We start from the raw sequence: 18,472 nt of genomic DNA, 5'->3' as shown, positions 1-18,472 counted from the left end.
GGCAGAGTCTTTCACTGAGCTTGCTGTTTTTGCAAGATTGACCCCATCAGTTTACCTGTCTTCAATCCCCACAGTGTGGGCCTTTTCTGTGGGTGTCAGGGATCAACTCAGGTCCTTTTGCTTGCACACCAAACACTCTTACCCTCTGAACCCTCTCTCTGTCCCCTAAAAATGATTTTCTCTTTGGGGGACAGGGTCTCATTATGTAGCCCTGGCTGGCCCCAAGTTCACAGTCCTCAGCCTCTGGAGTGCTGTCACTCCTTTCCGATTATAGGCTGTCAGACCTTCCTTATATATTAGTCTCTCTGTTTCTCTTAGAAAAGATTACATACATGCCACACTAAGCCAGATGCCAGGTACTCTGTAGATATTGCTTGATTGCCAGTTATCTTTTTAAATTGTGACATTAATTTTGGTAATAACAGTTGGATGCAAATTTTTGTTAAAAACACACAATGTGCAGGGCATGGTGGCACACCTCTGTGATCCCAGCACTTGGGAAACAGAGGCAGGGGGATCTCTGTGAGTTCAAGGCCAGCCTGGTCTACAAAGGGAGTCCCAGGACAGCCAAGGCTGTTACATGAAGAAACCCTGTCTCAAAAAAACAAAACAAAACAAACAAAAAAGTTTCCCATCTAAAAAAATCATTTGACCGCTGAAAATGCTGTATTTATTGGAGGAAAATACCGAGTTAACAAGCCAGGCACTTGGCACCAAGCACACAGGAATGAAGTGTTGAGCCAGGTGATCTTTTGTCTCTGGGGAGTAATCTGAAACAGGATTAAAGCTTGTCCTCCACCTTGCCTGTTTACACCCAGATAAGCCACTGCAGTTTGGGTTGAGCTGGTTTTCCCGTCCCAAGGGACTGATAGGGACTTCTTTGCCTGGCCAAGAAGCATGGATTACACATGCAGTTCATTTGCTGAGCCTGCTCTGTTATGTCCTCTCCTGCTTGGTAGCTGTTTTAGAAGTAGCTAGATAATGAATGTCATTCCTTTCTAACACTCTGACACTCAGAACCTTTTAAGAGGAGAAAACCTGACAAATCAATTTAGTATACAGTTAATGTTTTATTGACACTTACTAGTAACCAAATTAGAATTACTAGTTCAACTATCTACTGAAAGTTCTTCGTTGTAAGCAGTATATATCATGGGCGTATAAATTATGTTTACATTCAAACTATTTTGGAGAATAATTAGGACATTGCTATAAAAGGGAAGAGTTAATTTTTTTTTATTTTATTTTCCAGTTTAAATTTAGATAAGAAACAAGGTTGCTTCACAAGTCAGTTCCAGGTCCCTCTCCCATTCCCTCCCCTCCTCCCGTGCCCTCCCCCCCCACCCCCACCCACCTGTTATCCCCTCATTCCCCCAGGGAGGGTGAGGCCCTCCATGGGGGTGTCCATAGTCTGTCATTTCATATAGGGCAGGGCCTAGACCCTTCCCCAAGAGTTCAGGGTGAGAGTGCACCTCACATTGTTCTATGGGAGTCCAAAGTCCGTGTGTATACTTGGGATGGGTACTGATCTGCTGCCCAAGGCTCAATAGATTCCCTAGGCCTCCTCACTGACACCCAGATTCAGGGGGCCTTGATCAGTCCCATGCTGGATTCCCAGGCTGATGCCTGGGATTCAAGAGTTAACCTTTGTCTGGTCAGCTGTTTCTGGGGGTTAAACCAGCCCAGTCTTAATCCCTTTGATCATCAGTCCTCCTCTCTGTTACTGGCTTTCTTGAGTTCAGCTCAGTACTTAACCAAGGGAGTCTGCCTCTTCTTCGCTCAGCCACTAAAAGAAGTTTCTGTTTCCCAGACTCTCTGGCCATAGGATTGTAGGCTGGCACTCCCCAGATCTATGTCTAAAATCCATATATGAGAGAGTACATGCCATGTTTCTCTTTTTGTGACTGGGTTACCTCACTCAGGATGGTTTCTTCTAGTGTCATCCATTTGCCTGCGAATCTCATGATTCCATTATTTTTTTCTGCTGAATAGTACTCCATTGTGTAGATGTACCACATTTTCTCTCTCCACTCTTCGGTTGAGGGACATCTCGGTTGCTTCCAAGTTCTGGCTATTACAAATAAAGCTGCTATGAACATAGTGGAACAGACATCTTTGTTGTATGAATGGGCATCTTTTGGATATATGCCTAAGAGTGGAGTTGCTGGGTCTTGTGGTAGGTTTATTCCCATTTTTCTGAGGAATCTCCATACTGATTTCCAAAGTGGCTGAACCAGTTGGCACTCCCACCAGCAATGGAGGAGTGTCCCCCTTTCACCACATCCTCTCCAGCATAAATTGTCATTGGTGTTTTTGATTTTAGCCATTCTGACAGGAGTGAGATGGTATCTCAGAGTTGTTTTGATTTGCATTTCCCGGATGGCTAAGGATGTTGAGCACTTTCTCAAGTGCCTCTCAGCCATTTTAGACTCCTCTATTGAAAACTCTCTATTTAGTTCTGCAGCCCACTTTTTAATAGGGCCCTTTGGTGTTTTGGAGACTTGCTTCTTGAGTTCTTTGTAAATCTTGGAGATCAACCCTCTGTCAGATGTGGGATTAGTGAATATTTTGGGAAGAGTTAATTTAATTGTTTTTTTTTTTCTTTTCTGTTCCTTGATACCAGTTGGGGAGCCTGACTAGAAAAATCTTTTCTACATGTTGCTCAGGTTAGCACTTATGAGGCCTGTGTCTGTGAAGAGAAAGAAGAAATGATAACTAGGGCAACAATAGTGACATTGCAATGGTAACGAAAACCAGTTACATAGGAGAGTTGGCAGATGCACACTGCTCTGTAAAATTCCAAAGCACATTTCTAGGCAGTTTATATTTACTCATTGAATCCTCATTAAGGAGGTAGACACTAATGTGAATCCATTTCTAGAACAGCAAAACAGGATGTACAAAGGTCAAGTATTCTGCATCTTTAAGTAAATTGTTTGTGACATCTTGATGTGTAGCCCAGACTGTCCTCCACTACAGGCATGTGCCCATGGCCAGCAGTTATAATTTTAAACCATCATTCCATACTACCTTCCTAACCTTTCCTCTGTATGCCAGTGCTCAGTATGAATGGATGTATCCTGTCCATGTGGTGTAATAATTCTAAGCCAAGGAATTAAATGAACATTTATACTTGAACTTAGGCATTTTACCTTGTGGCTATCTAAACAGTAGTAAATGCAAACTACTCTTTAGGGAACACAGGAAAAACAAGCAGCAAGTCATGATTAATTCACAAAACAGCTAAAAGGAAACAGTCAAACTTTGCAGTAACAGACTAATTTCTAAAGTATATGTGAAAATAGAAGGAGCCTAGAAATTGAATGAAACCAGGGCCCTTCTATTCCCAACTGCAGGTCTTAACTTTAGTGGGGACGGAGGTGCAGGGTGGACAAACAGGCCACATATTGGATTATAGATACAAAATTAAACCTGAGAGTTCTAGAATAAGTAGAGTCTTTGTGACTTTGAAGAGAGTCCTGAAATTCCTGAGGCAGAACACAAATCATAAAAGACAGAGTTGGTGCATCAGAGTTCATGCTCGCTAAATTCTCCAAAAGACATGGGCACGAAAGACGAAGACCAGAAAAAAATCATATATGTAGTGCACAGGGGACTTGTTCTTGAGTACGTAAAGAACTAGGTTTAATTAAAACAGAATTGAGATTACAGTAATAAAACAAAACTAAAACTTAAAAATGGTCATTGGTAGGCAGGCAGATCTCTGAGTTTGAGGCCAGCCTGGTTCACAGAGCAAGTTCCAGGACAGGCTCCAAAGAAATACAAAGAAACCCTGTCTTGAGAAACAACCAAACCAAACCAAACCAAACAAACAAACAAAAAAAACAAAACAAAACCCCCAACACCCAAGTCATTGGAAATCTGGAGAGATGGCTCAAATTTGGTTCTCATATGTAACTCTAGATCTAAGGGATCGATACTTGCACATAACCTGGCATTCACCTATGTGGATACATACACATAAACAAAGATAATAAAATCTTTTTTTACTTGGTTTCCGGGAATTGAACTCAGGACCTCTGGAAGAGCAGCCAGTGCTCTTAACCTATGAGCTATCTCTCCAGCCCAATAAAATCTTTTATAAAAAGAAATATCATTAATACTAATTAGTTACCAGGAAAGTGCAAATTAAAAACAGAGGGACACTATTTTACACCATAATGACTGAGATGAATGTTGACCATAGAGAGTAGTGGGCAGGATGTGAAGCAGTGGATCCTCACACATGATTGGTGGGAGGGTAAAGTGATAAAACAAGTTTGCAAAAGTGATGGACACACAGAAGTAGATCTGTTAACAATTTGAAACTCCCCCAAGAGATGTCACAAACCAGTTTCACACAATCATTTCAAGCTGTGCATGGTTGCTGTTCTTGAAATCTTAGCATATAGGAAGGGTATCAGAAGCTCCAAGCCATATTTAGTGATGTTAGCGGCACTTGGGTCATGCAAGACCCTTTCTCAAGACTGAAAGCAAGGAACTGGGGAGATGGCTCCATCAACGGAGTGTTTACTGTCCAAGCATGAGGACCCAAGTTTGATTCCCAGAACCCACATTAAAAATATGGTCTGGAGAGAGGGCTTAGGAGTTAAGAACATTTTGTTCTCCTGGAGGACTAAAGTTCATTTCTCAGCACATATGGAGGCTTACAACCATTTGTAACTCCAACCCCAGAGGATCCAATGCCCTTTTCTTGCCTCTGTGGTTACCAGGCTGGCATATAATGCTCACACACATACATTCAAGTAAAATACTTACACATAAAATAAGTAAACCACTTACACACAAAATAAGTAAACCTTAAATATATATGTGGCATGGTGGCACCAGCCTAGTCCAGGGAAATTCCAGGCCAGTTTGAGACCCTGTAACACACACAAAAAAGTAGATAGCACCTGAGAAATGGCTCCTGAGCTTGCCCTCTGACCTCTACATGCACATCCACACAGCATGCGTCCCCACTCACCCACATACATAATGAAAAAAATCTGAAAACAAAACTAGTATGGAACAGTTAGTGTTCATTTTGTTGTGAATAACTGTATTGATAAATTACACCTGTCATTGATTAACAATTTTGTGATTGTGTAGGAAACAACTTTGGCATTTGGTAGAATTTAGACACCCTTCTCTAATTTTACCCAATCCTTCAATGTCACTATTAAAGGTATTTATTTTTAGTTGATTCTCTATATTTTCATTCCTGATCCTTATTGGCTCATTGTGGCCAACTGCTAATTATTAGCATTCACTGTTGTTACTTATATCTTACTGAAACTTTTGAACATTTAAAAAGATGTAGAACTAGATAGGTGGCTTAATGGGTAAGAATGCTTGGTGTTCTCAGAGAGGACTTGAGTATGGTCTAGCAGCCATATCTAGTAGCTTACAACTGTAACTTCAGCCCCAAGGAATCTGGAGCTTTCTTCTGGTCTCCGTGGGCACCAGGCACATCTCAGACACAGGAAAGAGGAGAGGAAGAGGGACTTGAGAGATGCTTCAGTGGTTAAAGAGTATTTACTGCTCTTTCTAGAGGACCCAGGTTCAGTTTCCAGCACCCACATGGCAGCTTGCAACCGTTTGTAACTAGTTCCAAGGGATCTGGTTCCCTTTCCCAAACTCTGTTGGTACTAGGCATGCACATGGCGTATACACACACATTCAGGCAAAATACCTATACACATAACAAATATTTTAAAATTAAAATATAAATCTCTAAATATGTAGACACCTGTGTGGTACAGAAGTATACTGTTTAACAAATATTTTTGTAGCTACCACCCAGGTTTAAGAGCTGGAGCAGGGCTGGGGTTGTAGCTGATGGTAGAGTGCTTGCCTGACTTTCATTCCAGCCTAGCTGGGGGAGGGAGTGTAGAACATTGTCAGCGTTCCAGGAGTTTGTATGAGGCTTTTCCCGTTTGGAATTCTGCCCTGGGGTGCCCTCCTGGCTGTTAAGAATTTTACTTTGACCTAGTTTTGCTTTTCTAGAAACAAAGTGTTTAAACTGTTTTTGAAATTTGTGGCAATTGTTCTCTGTGTGATGTTTTATATAAGAACCATCCTATCTATAAAGCTGTGATTCACTGTTCTTTTGTATGAATATGCCATTTTCATTCATTTTAACCCTTGGGGCTAGAGAGATGGCTCAGTGGCTAAGGGTGTATATAGTCCTTGCAGAAGACCTGAGTTCTGTTCCCAGTGCCCACATCAGGTGCTTATAAACTTTCACCCCCCCACCCCATAACATGGGAGCTAGGGTATCTGACACTCTCTTCTGGCTTCCTCGGATATTTGCACAGGTATGCACATGCCCCAACACAGACACATAAAACTGAAATAAATCTTTTTAAAAAATTGTTTTTCTTCTTGATAGACTTCTGAGCTGTTTTTTAATTTACAATAAGACAGCTTGTGGTCTGAGCTATCTAGGAGGCTGAGGCTGGAGAATACTTGAGGTTAGGAAGTCAGAACTAATCTGGGCAACACAGTACCATCCCATCTTGAAAAAAAAAACAAAGCTATTATTCTTGCTTTATTCTTGTATTTGCCATTTAAAAATTTGATAACAACTAAGAACGTGCAGTATGCAGTGCCTGTATATATAGCATCTAATTTAGCTCTCATTTTAGATCTGGAAACTGAAATATATCATCTGTTTTATAACAGAAAACCAATGGGTGCTAGGGCCTGTCACTTCTCCATACTGGCATTTCTAAAATTACTGAAATACTTAAACTTCTGAAAGTCTTTGGATAGCTAGAGGAATGTCATTCCGCACCAACAGTATCTAAACTTGGCTTTAAACACAGCACATGCCACATAACTTTGTTTCAAAGTCTAAATGCTGAACTTTGGTTCAGGGCTATGCAAACTGAGTGTGCCCTGTTCCTGAACTGTATACAGTTACTCCTTCTCTAAGATGAGGTTTTAGGAGAAGCCTCTTATGCTGTAGGCCAGTCTGATGTTGACTTATGTGTGGAATGTGCTGATCTGTGTTGCTGTTAGAATGCTGCTCCCTGGGCATAGTTTTTTTTTTTTTTTATTAAGTGTAAGGGGTTTGTTTTGGTTTGTATTTTGTTGAGGAGTTTCATATAGTCCAGACTGGCCTCAAACCTCCTTTTAGCTGAAGGTGACCTTGAACTCCTGATCCTCTTGCCTTCATTATGACAATACTTGGCTTTAAAAGTGCAAGATTTTGAAAATGAATATATTTTAAGCAAGTTTCAGCTCAAATGAAAGTGACTATTAGTATAGTAGCAATGTTGAATTTTTTGCAACAGATTCAGTATTCTTTGAGGATATTTGTATATAAATATTTGAGATTTATACACCTGAAATCTGAAAATGCAGTTTGATGGGGAAAGCAAGATGGATGTTTCCCAAGGCATCCATCTTAGGAAACATCGTAAGGTCCATTGTTTACTTAACAAATAAAAAATCTGTGGGATTGCAAACATCTCTTGGTTGGCAAATACATTTCAGCCGGTTTATTGTGTTATACAAATACATAGTTCATAAATTATTGTGTTTTGATCAGTTGTTCTTGAGCAAAAGCATTGTGAATTTTTTCCTTCCCCTTCTCATCCCCCATGACTTGGAACTCACAGAAATGCACCTGCCTCAGCCTCCTGATTGCTGGGATTAAAGGTGTGTGCTATCATTCCTACTCAGTATTGTGAATTCTTAAAGTAGTATATGGGAATGAAAAGAAATAGCTTTATTGAAATTTGAAGAAAATTTGAATTTGGAGAAATGTAGGTTGGTAGGCAGTTAGTATGAATGGTAAAGAATCTGCATGTTAAACAGAGCAGCAGTGAAAAACGAGCAAATAAAGGCAAAACACAGTTGCTTTAAATGTGAAATTAATATTTGGAGGTAGATTCTAGCTGTTTGCATATAAATGAGAAACTGTGACATGTGTGGACTAAACCAAATAACAGATGTGAAAATGCTAGAGTGGCCTCGTGTCTGTGTGGCTGCACCATGGTGAGCAGTGGGGGTGTTTCCACAAAGGTTAGCTCTCTCCATGCACTGGCTACTGGAGGTTCCATTTCAAGGTGACTTCTTACTGGTGGAGGCCTTGGATCCAAGGGCAGTTAAACCTGTTTGGAGCTATGCTGAATCACTGGGTACTAAGTTACAGTTAGGGATGGTAGTTTTGGTGTGCCCTCGTACAGTAGTAAGGTGACTAGCCATGACGCTGTGCTCATGACCATTCCAGAAAGCTAGAAGAGAATCTCAGAGTTGTTACCTTAAAGAAATAATCAGTGTTTAAGGATATAGATTTGGTTTGTTTTTGAGTTTACTAAGGTCATCTGGCTATTACCAGAACAAGAGAGAGGAGGAACTATTAAATGTGGCATCATAGGGCCTCCAAGATGGAACTGGCACTGAGAAATGGTGATCAGACCACAGAAGGCAGAGAGGCAATCAGTGGAACCAGTAGGTGAAGGCAGTTTGCAAGAAAAAGAAAATTTAAAAAGAATGTGGAGCCAGGTGGTGGCGGCGCACACCTTTAATCCCAGCACTCAGGAAGCAGTGGCAGGAGGATCTCTGTGAGTTCAAGGCCAGCCTGGTCTACAAAGAGAGTTACAGGACAGCCAAAGTTGTTACACAGAGAAACACTATCTCAAAAAACCAAAAAAAGAAAAAGAAGCCTCATAAATTGATAAGCACTGCCGTCTGTAAATCATTATCTCATCAGTCCACAGAACCATGGAGACTAACTAAATTAAAATTCTGCCCTTCTAAAATTGTATTATGTAAATACAACACAAAATTCTCCTTTATCCCTTCCTGCCAACGTGACTACTTTAAAAAGTATTATTTTATATATCAGGGGTTAAGTATCCTTTACCCTAACCAGACACATTTAAAAAAAATTCCTCTCTTTGTTTTCTTCAAAGCAGGAAGACTCTAACCCTGCTCAGACAGACACTGTGGCCACTTTTGTAGTAAGTGTGTTCAAGACATAGACCTGATTAGCTGCAGAGCATACAAAACTAAACCTTACTTTGCAGTCCAGAGGTAAGCCTAACATGCCTTAAAAAAGAACAGTTCATGCAGTAAGCAAACAGTCAAGGAAAAACAAAGAAGAGAAATTGATAGTTCTGCTATAATTAAAATACAGAGTTGAAACAAACACTCCTTAATTCACCCATGTCTAGAGACAAGTAAAGATGTTTGTCTTCAGAACTGAAAAATACTGCCGGTCAGTGGTGGCGCAAGCCTTTAATCCCAGCACTGGGGAGGCAGAGGCAGGCAGATCTCTGTGAGTTCGAGACCAGCGCTGTTCTACAAGAGCTAGTTCCAGGACAGACTCCAAAGCCACAGAGAAACCCTATCTTGAGGGAAAAAAAACAAAACAAAAACAAAAAACCCTGAGAAATATTGAGATTTAACTAGATCAAAGGAACTCTTTGACTTATTCTGCTCAATCGTGTTATAAGGAATATACAATGAGTTAAATTCACAATATCCAATGGATACTTTTTAAAAAATTAAAAGCTAAATAAGCAAAAAAGGCCACACTTAACGCTGACAAGATAGTAGTAGGGAAGGAATTAATTGGCTGTCAAACCCAAGGACTTGACTTGGATCAAACACATAGTAGATTTCATTCCTGAAAATTATCCTCTAACCAACACACACAAGAACCAAAGTATCAAAAGTTATCAAAGTATGCACTCTCTCTCTCTCTCTCTCTCTCTCTCTCTCTCTCTCTCTCTCTCTCTCTCTCTCTCTCTCTCTCAATGTAAAAAAAGAAGTACATATGTGTGCATTTGGGTGTGTCTCCCCACAGGATGCTGTAATACATGTATGCAGTCTGTAAAGTCAAAAATACAGCTGAGCATTGGTGGCACGTGTCTTTAATCCCAGCACTCGGGAGGCAGAGGCAGAGGCAGGTGGATCTCTGTGAGTTTGAGGCTAGTCTGGTCTACAGAGCAAGTGTCAGAACAGGCTCCAAAGCCACAGAGAAACCCTGTGGTTATAGTTGCTCTGAGGCCTCTGTGAACCATCTTTACCACCCATGCTGCTGCTTATCTTAGAGTCTCACCACTGTCTTAGTCGTGGTTGACTGACTGCTAAGACTTCCTTGGTTTGCAACTTGTGCATCCAGTATCAGGTATCTTCAGTTAATGTGCACAGTAGGTTGCCAAGAGTATGAGCCTTACCACAGCAAACTTGTGTGTAGGTGACACTGGTCTGAAGAATGACTGGAACCTTCCTGGCTCTCCCTGCTTTGCTTTTCTAGACTGTCAGCAAGTCAGCAGTTCAGCAGCTGGAAGTCAGCAGTCAGTCCATGCCTGACAGGGATTGCTTGTGAGATGTTTGTTGTTTCCACTCAATGCTAGTTATTTGGGTGGAGGAGGGCTCCCAACAGCTGAATCCACAGAAGGAAAGCCAACAGAATACATTCAGTTTCTGTGTATGTTTCTAGGCTGTGGATGGATGGATGGTCACTTGAAGGTTTCTAGTATGCTGTACCTGCTTTTCCTAGAGTTCGTTAATCATAGTTACTGTGGGTTGTCTGAGAACAAAGGACTCGATTGAAACAGGAAAATGGTATCAATCTTAATAATGGCAACTATTATGTTTTAACCAGTTACTTTTAAATAAAATGCTTATTAAACTAATTCATAGTTTATAGTTACAGACTCTATTCCATGTTCACTATTACAACATTGATCCTTCATTGTCAAGTCATAACTCAGAATAATAATTCATTAAGTCAATGGGTTTGTGAAGTTGTTGACTTTCAGTATTTGCTTTTTTGGGTAATAGTCACTCTTATTTGGTTACAGATTTAAAAGATAAATGATTGCAAGGATAGTGCAGTTGACTCACTTGCATTTCCTCCTCTTCCTAGACCTGCTCCAGGCTCTGGATCAAAGTGGTTCTTTTCCTCCCCACTGACTTGGAACTGGAAACAGAAAAGAAGCAATCATACTTTCCTTTTAATCGACCCGAGACTCCAAGGATAGACACCCAGTGAAATAAAATTATTTTGACGGCCATTCCTCACTTTGAGGGTAGACGCTGTGGAGCTCCCTGCCTGGAGCCTTGGAGCCTTGGTGGTGCTTGCTCAGGCCTTGGAGTGAAAGCATGAGTGAATTCTGGTTGTGTTTCAACTGCTGTATTGCAGAGCAGCCTCAGCCTGTAAGTATTTCTTTGATTTGGATGGGGGCTGTTGTGTCAAACTGAAAACTATGGTTGTAGGACTGTCACAGAGAATAGCTCAGAGTTGGGACTCTGAGCATCTGTCAGGAAAAAAAAAAAAGGCTCCTGAGCTTGGTGGCATACACCTATAATCCAGCACTCCAGTCAGCAAAAGTGGAGGAACACTGTAAGTGTGAGGCCAGCCTGATCTGCAAAGCAAGTTTAGGACTGGTCCATGCTTATATATCTTAAGGAAATAGTAGGCGTCAAGAACTGTGTTAGGAAGCCTGGTGTGGTGTACGCCTTTAACTCCAGCATTTGGGGTTTGAGATGAATTTCAGAGCAGTTAGAGCTGCATGGAGCTGCTGTAAGCCCCATCGTGTATCTCTGAGAGGGTGGCATTTCACAGCACTGACAGATGCAGGAACGGGAGGAGGCCTGTGTTAAGTACCATATCAACTATTAGATTGGTGCTGGGAAGGTATGGCAGCCAGGCCCCTGAAAGCTCTTCTCCGCTCACTAATTTCCTCCCCGCTCTTGTTTGCAGTTGTGGCAGGGTCACAACTCACACAGGTGTTAGGTGGCACTGGGTGATTTCTTCATACAATCCGTGCTGCCTGACTTATGTCAGCTTGATACAAGCTGGAGTCCTTTGAGTGGAAGGAACTTCAACTGAGAAATTGCCTCCATAAGACTGGACTGTAGGCAAGCCTGTGTGGTAGTGTCTTAATTGTGGAGGAGGGCTCAGCCCACTGTGGTTGTTGGTGCCACCCCTGGGCTGGTGGTTCTGGGGGTTATTAGAAAGCAGACTGAGCTAGCCATGGGTAGCAAGGCAGTAAGCAGCACCCCTCCATGGCTCTGCATCAGCTCCTGCCTGCTTAAGTTCTTAGCCCTTCATTCCTTCAGTGGTGGACTGTGATGTGAAAGTGTAAGCAAATAATAACCCTTTTCTCCCAGCGTTGCTTATGGTCGTGTTGTAGAATAGAAACCCTAAGACACAGCCCTATTTTTGTGCCTCTTAACGTTTATGCACAGGTTGGGGATGCAGCTCAGTGGTGCAGGGTTTTGGTTTGGAGACAGAGTCTTGCTGTCTAGGGTGACCCACAGCCTGTGATTCTCAGGAGACTGTTATAGGGTGCTGTACCATGGCTCTCGGTACCCATTCTGAATGGTGTAGAGGCTGGATTATGTTCCTTCGTGTCTTCAGGACCTAGTATTGCCTTGGGGAATGTGTTTATACATGCCAGCTGGTTGGCTGAACAAATAAATTTTTTTTGTTGTTGTTGGTTTTTTTTTTTTTCAAAACAGGGTTTCTCTGTGTTGTTTTGGAGCCTATCCTGAAACTCGCTCTGTAGACCAGGTTGGCCTCTAACTCAGAGATCTGCCTTCCAAGTGCTGGGATTAAAGGCGTGCACCACCAACACCCAACATAAGTTTTGTTTTTATTCAACTTTATAACTGTGCAAGGATGATGATGATTATATTTTTTCATTAAGTTAATAGTTAGTAGTCTGAGTAGGCATTTAAAGATTACCTGAGTTGAAGGTTCTAATTGCATGAAAATTGACATCTTTAGAGTTTTAAGTAATTGTGTTGAGAAGTGGATTTTGTTACTAAGTTTGTATATTTTCTGTTCATTTGTTCTAGATATTTTATGAACCTTAAGACTTTAACAATTGTATATGTTAGCTTTGTAATACACAAATGCAGTCTGAAACGCTGAAATGAGTTTAATAGTAACTTAGTACATGTTTATGTACTAAATATTTCTGAATACTACCTTATTTTTCAAAGCTTTTAATTATATATAACAAAATAAAACAACTGTTTTGTGTGAGGGGGAGGGCATGCCTTACTGCTCAAGTGGGGGTCAGAGACAACTTTTGGAAGTCAGTTCTTTACTTCCACCACGTGGGTTCCAGAGATCAAACTCAAATCGTTACCCTTGGTGACAGACCTTCACCCACTGAGTCAGTCAGCTCCTGCATGCATACTGAGTTCTTTATTTTCTGATAGCTAGTTATTTTCTCTTCCTGGAATCTTTGTTAAAACAGAATGTCTTCTGTTTATTCTTTGGCTGATAAATACATGTAGACAGTGTTCTGTCTCAAACCTTTTCTGCTCCTTTCACCTCTTCATGTCTTTTTTGGGGGGGGGGTCACTTAGTGCTGCCTCCTGGAATGCTGACTGATTCTGTTGGCTTTACCTTGGGCAGGTAATGACAGCTGCAGTGAATTGATGGGTGCTCTGGCCTTGTCATATACGGAAGACTGCATTTCTCAGCACTTCTCTGCATCCTTCTGCCCTGTGTTCTTTCTTTCCTTTTTTAAATTTTTTTTTTTTATTTTTTTGTTTTCCGAGACAAGGTTTGTTTTTGCATAGCCCTTACTGCCATGGACCTAGCTCTATAGACCAGGCTGGCTTATGTAGCAAGTTCCAGGCTGGCCAGAACTGTGTATATGTGTGCATGTGGAGGCCCAAGGTTGATGTCAAGAGTTATCCTCAGTTGTTTTTCCACCGTAATTAGAGGCAGGGTCTGTCAGTTAAACCCAGAGCTTACTGACACACAGCTAGTCTCCCCAACCAGCTTGTTCTGGAGTGGTGCCTTGTTTCTGCCTTTCGAAGCTAGAAGTACAGGTGGGCTGCCATGCCGCCCCCCCCTCCCCGGACGGGGTGCTTGGGATCCAAACTCCAGTCCTCACAGTTTCATGGCAAGCACCTTAACCAATGAGCATACTGTTTGAGCCTAGGCCTTGGGAGTTATAAGAGGTAGACTGTTTGTAACATTTGGCATGTCAGTTATGTATCTATGTGAACTATTCCACAGAAATCCTTAACTACCTTCACTTTCTGAGAAAACATATACAACAGGCTGCGTGGTCATCATAGTCGAAGAATACTTTGCTGCTGGCTTCAAGCACACACTTAACGAGCACAATCCTAATCTTACATCCTTCTAAAGTTCATAGAACTGTGTGTTTTCTGTTGATGTAGCCAGTGTCGAGAGTCTTCTCTGAAGGTTGCTTTGGTCACCTCTTAGAACTTTCTCAACTGTTTGCTAGGATACAGCGCCACATGCCAGCTCCCCCACTCCTTTATCACCCTGCGTTTACACATTCCATGAGTGCGGAGGGACGAACGTCACACAGGACAGAAAACAGGAAGCAGTGTTAACACAGTGAGTGCAGTGCGTAATAAAGAGCCCCAGTGTTTCCAGCTGTGGTGCAAATGCCACGGATGCCACTAGGTAGTGCAGGGGTTCTTTAGTTGAGTGCTTACATCTTGAGACTCAGTTTAAAAGTTCTATGAGTAGCTCTCAAGGGAACTGGGTTTTTCAGCTGTTGTACAGGTGTCACATGGATTCTTAGGGAACTCCCACATGTTTACACTGCATGCCTTCCCTTTCATATCTCCCCACATGACAATGATGTGGCTTGTTCAGTTTCCATGTGTTAGTGCCTTAACAGCATCTAGGAATTTCTGAACGAGCCAAGTACTGATGGTACAACAGTGAACAGACATTTCTGCTCTCGAGGGCTTACTCTGGTGGCAGAAATATTTGCTCTGTAGATAAGTACTTATGATATCATGTGGTGAGAATTGCTTTGTGGGAAAGGAAAGCTGGTAAAGAAGAAAGGAATATAGGAGAAACAGGGACATGTATTTAAATAAGTCTGGAGAAGGCCTCTAAGAAGGTGAGAAGCAAGGACCTAGGGGAGTAAGCTGTGCCTGTACCCATGAGGCGGACTTCAGTCAAAGAGCATTTCCTCAGCTGTCTGGAGTTGAGTGTGCAGTGTATTGCCTATTTTTCTGCTACATTTTGCTTTGATGTTCAGTTTAAACCCATGATACAAAGTGAGAGGAGGCTGCAAATGACTGCTAGACCTGCCGCCGGGCATGAAGCAAGAGAGTTGGTTGGAGAAATGGGTTGTTGTGATGGACTGCTGAACTCCGGGTATTCTGTCTTTAGTGCAGCTGCAGAGAAGCAGGGTCTCGTGGAGCAGCTGGAAGGCATGAGCTGAGAGCATCTGTGATTTCAGGGAGCCATGTGGGGCAGCAGAGTGGCTGCTGAGGCACTCAGACTTCACTGAAAACAGAAGTGCTTGTTCTTCATTCTCTCACACAAAACCATAATTATAATTGTCTCAAAACACAATTTACTTAAAAAAATTTCCGTATCAATTAAGATGGGTGATGTCCCTGTCATTTAGAAGGGCATTGAAGAGGACTGACTAAATATAATTGTGCAATTGAACCCGAAATCATAAAGACTTAGGGTAGACTGAAAACTGCCTGCCTCCTGAGTGGCCACAGTGCTGTGTGCACCAGCAAGTTTGGATCTGCAGCTAAAGGCTTGTTCTCAGCTCTGGGCGGTGCGGGAGCCCTCAGGTCAGACCTCACTGGAATAGAGTCTGCAGGATGCCTTCAGAAGGTCTCTTCTTTCCTCTAGAGAGGGCAGCTTCTGTGCTTTGTGCTCCTGCTGTGATGGAACAAGCAACCCTGTGCAGAAGCCTCCAAGGCTGAGCCAAAATAGACCTTTCCTCTTTTTAAGTCAGAAACAGAGAGCTGACCAATGCAAGTGTTTCCTGTAGGATGTATTTCTTGTACAGACGTTAAAATTGAAGTACAGAGAAAGTGTGACATTGTCTTCATTCACAGGTCCTTGAGGAATTAGGAAGCCTCTTGAAAAAACTGAGCACAGATGGGTATTCATCATGTTACTTGTACTCTTAACCCACTAGGAGTTGTTGGAGAGCTAGGTGCAGATGAGATAGAAGATGGGGAGCAAGAGTCAGAGGGAGCGGAAAGCCCTTAATTTACAATAGAGAACCCATCAGTGTGGCCTTGGCTAGCCTGCAGTGCTGTTGTGACTTGCCCAGAAGTTGCACTGAACCTTCTGCTTCAGCTTCCTAAATATTTGGCTTGTAGATACCAGCTGCTGTCTCACCCTTTAGTGCTTTTCTTAAAGTGATCTGATCCAGTTCAGATTGGGGTCTCTCTACCTCCGCTCCCCTATTCTTACAGCTAGCTATCTTGCGGTTGTAATTTATACGTACCTCAAGGTTACAGCTAAAAACAAAGCAAAACAAAACTAAACAGTTCAATGCATTAGTATTTAAAATACAGAGTCAAATCCTCTCTGATTTCGTGAGTGTGTAGAATTATAGTTTCAGCAGTGCTCAGCAGTGCCAGGGGTAGCCAGCATGGAATAGGTGTCTTGTAGGTGGACAGGGTGTCTTACACTTTGCTCTTGGTTGAGCTTCTGGCTCTTGTCCTGTCTGTATGTACTTGCCCTTTAGTGTGTTGGAATCTGAGCTGTAGGGTATCGCACAGTCAGTCTCACAGGACAGTGACAAATGACTCTGATACCCATAGCTCCTGTAGCATGCTGGCTAGTTTGGCTGTCACAGAATCTTCATTAATGATGTTTTTACTTTAGTTTAATAGTCTAATGGGTAAAATGAAATTGTTCTTACAGTTGTCTCTCCTTGTTTTTATTGATTGCTAATGAGGTTAAGCTTTCCTCTATTTCTCACCCTCCCCCCTTTTCTTTAATTTTTTAGGTTTTTTTTTTTTTTTGAGACAGATTTTCTCTGTGTAGTTCTGGCTGTCTTGGAACTAGCTATGTAGACTAGGATCTGTCAGCCTGTGATGGAGTTAAAGGCATGTACCACCACCGTCCAGCCTGCCCGCCAGCCCGCTCTCCCTCCCTCCCATTTTTTCAAGACAGGGTTTCTTTGTGTAGCCCTGGATGTCCTGGAACTCATTTTGTAGACTTTGCTGGCCTCAAACTTAAGAGAGATCTACCTGCCTCTGCTTCCAGAGTGTTGGGATCAAAAGTGTGTGCCATCATCACCCAGCTACTCAGCCAGCCCTTTCTTAATTTCTTTTTTTTTATTTTATTTTCCAGTTTAAATTTAGATAAGAAACAAGGTTGCTTCACAAGTCAGTTCCAGGTCCCTCTCCCATTCCCTCCCCTCCTCCCGTGCCCTCCCCCCAAACCCCCCCCCCGTTATCCCCTCATTCCCCCAGGGAGGGTGAGGCCCTCCATGGGGGTGTCCATAGTCTGTCATTTCATATAGGGCAGGGCCTAGACCCTTCCCCAAGAGTTCTGGGTGAGAGTGCACCTCACATTGTTCTATGGGAGTCCAAAGTCCGTGTGTATACTTGGGATGGGTACTGATCTGCTGCCCAAGGCTCAATAGATTCCCTAGGCCTCCTCACTGACACCCAGATTCAGGGGGCCTTGATCAGTCCCATGCTGGATTCCCAGGCTGATGCCTGGGATTCAAGAGTTAACCTTTGTCTGGTCAGCTGTTTCTGGGGGTTAAACCAGCCCAGTCTTAATCCCTTTGATCATCAGTCCTCCCTCTCTGTTACTGGCTTTCTTGAGTTCAGCTCAGTACTTAACCAAGGGAGTCTGCCTCTTCTTCGCTCAGCCACTAAAAGAAGTTTCTATTTCCCAGACTCTCTGGCCATAGGATTGTAGGCTGGCACTCCCCAGATCTATGTCTAAAATCCATATATGAGAGAGTACATGCCATGTTTCTCTTTTTGTGACTGGGTTACCTCACTCAGGATGGTTTCTTCTAGTGTCATCCATTTGCCTGCGAATCTCATGATTCCATTATTTTTTTCTGCTGAATAGTACTCCATTGTGTAGATGTACCACATTTTCTCTCTCCACTCTTCGGTTGAGGGACATCTCGGTTGCTTCCAAGTTCTGGCTATTACAAATAAAGCTGCTATGAACATAGTGGAACAGACATCTTTGTTGTATGAATGGGCATCTTTTGGATATATGCCTAAGAGTGGAGTTGCTGGGTCTTGTGGTAGGTTTATTCCCATTTTTCTGAGGAATCTCCATACTGATTTCCAAAGTGGCTGAACCAGTTGGCACTCCCACCAGCAATGGAGGAGTGTCCCCCTTTCACCACATCCTCTCCAGCATAAATTGTCATTGGTGTTTTTGATTTTAGCCATTCTGACAGGAGTGAGATGGTATCTCAGAGTTGTTTTGATTTGCATTTCCCGGATGGCTAAGGATGTTGAGCACTTTCTCAAGTGCCTCTCAGCCATTTTAGACTCCTCTATTGAAAACTCTCTATTTAGTTCTGCAGCCCACTTTTTAATAGGGTCCTTTGGTGTTTTGGAGACTTGCTTCTTGAGTTCTTTGTAAATCTTGGAGATCAACCCTCTGTCAGATGTGGGATTAGTGAATATTTTTTCCCATTCTGTGGGCTGCCTTTTTGTCTTGCTGACTGTGTCCTTTGCCTTACAGAAGCTTCTC

General features: G+C 42.4%; 1 protein-coding gene across 3 annotated transcripts in view; it reads left to right on the top strand.

Annotated features, from left to right (window-relative positions):
- Cdc42se2 (CDC42 small effector 2) overlaps positions 1–18,472 on the top strand; it is a 76,272-nt gene that overhangs the window by 34,694 nt on the left and 23,106 nt on the right. For all 3 annotated transcript variants that reach the window (XM_040748666.1, XM_040748668.1, XM_040748667.1), the window contains one exon: positions 10,892–11,181. In XM_040748666.1, the coding sequence (XP_040604600.1) occupies positions 11,128–11,181 (54 nt within the window). In that variant the 5' untranslated portion in view covers positions 10,892–11,127. The remainder of the gene's footprint in view (positions 1–10,891; positions 11,182–18,472) is intronic.

Source organism: Mesocricetus auratus, unplaced genomic scaffold (genome assembly GCF_017639785.1).
Source record: "Mesocricetus auratus isolate SY011 unplaced genomic scaffold, BCM_Maur_2.0 Super-Scaffold_100007, whole genome shotgun sequence".
NCBI lineage: Eukaryota > Metazoa > Chordata > Mammalia > Rodentia > Cricetidae > Mesocricetus > Mesocricetus auratus.
The sequence above is the reverse complement of the archived record's forward strand: the minus strand, read 5'-3'. Positions and strand labels throughout refer to the sequence as shown.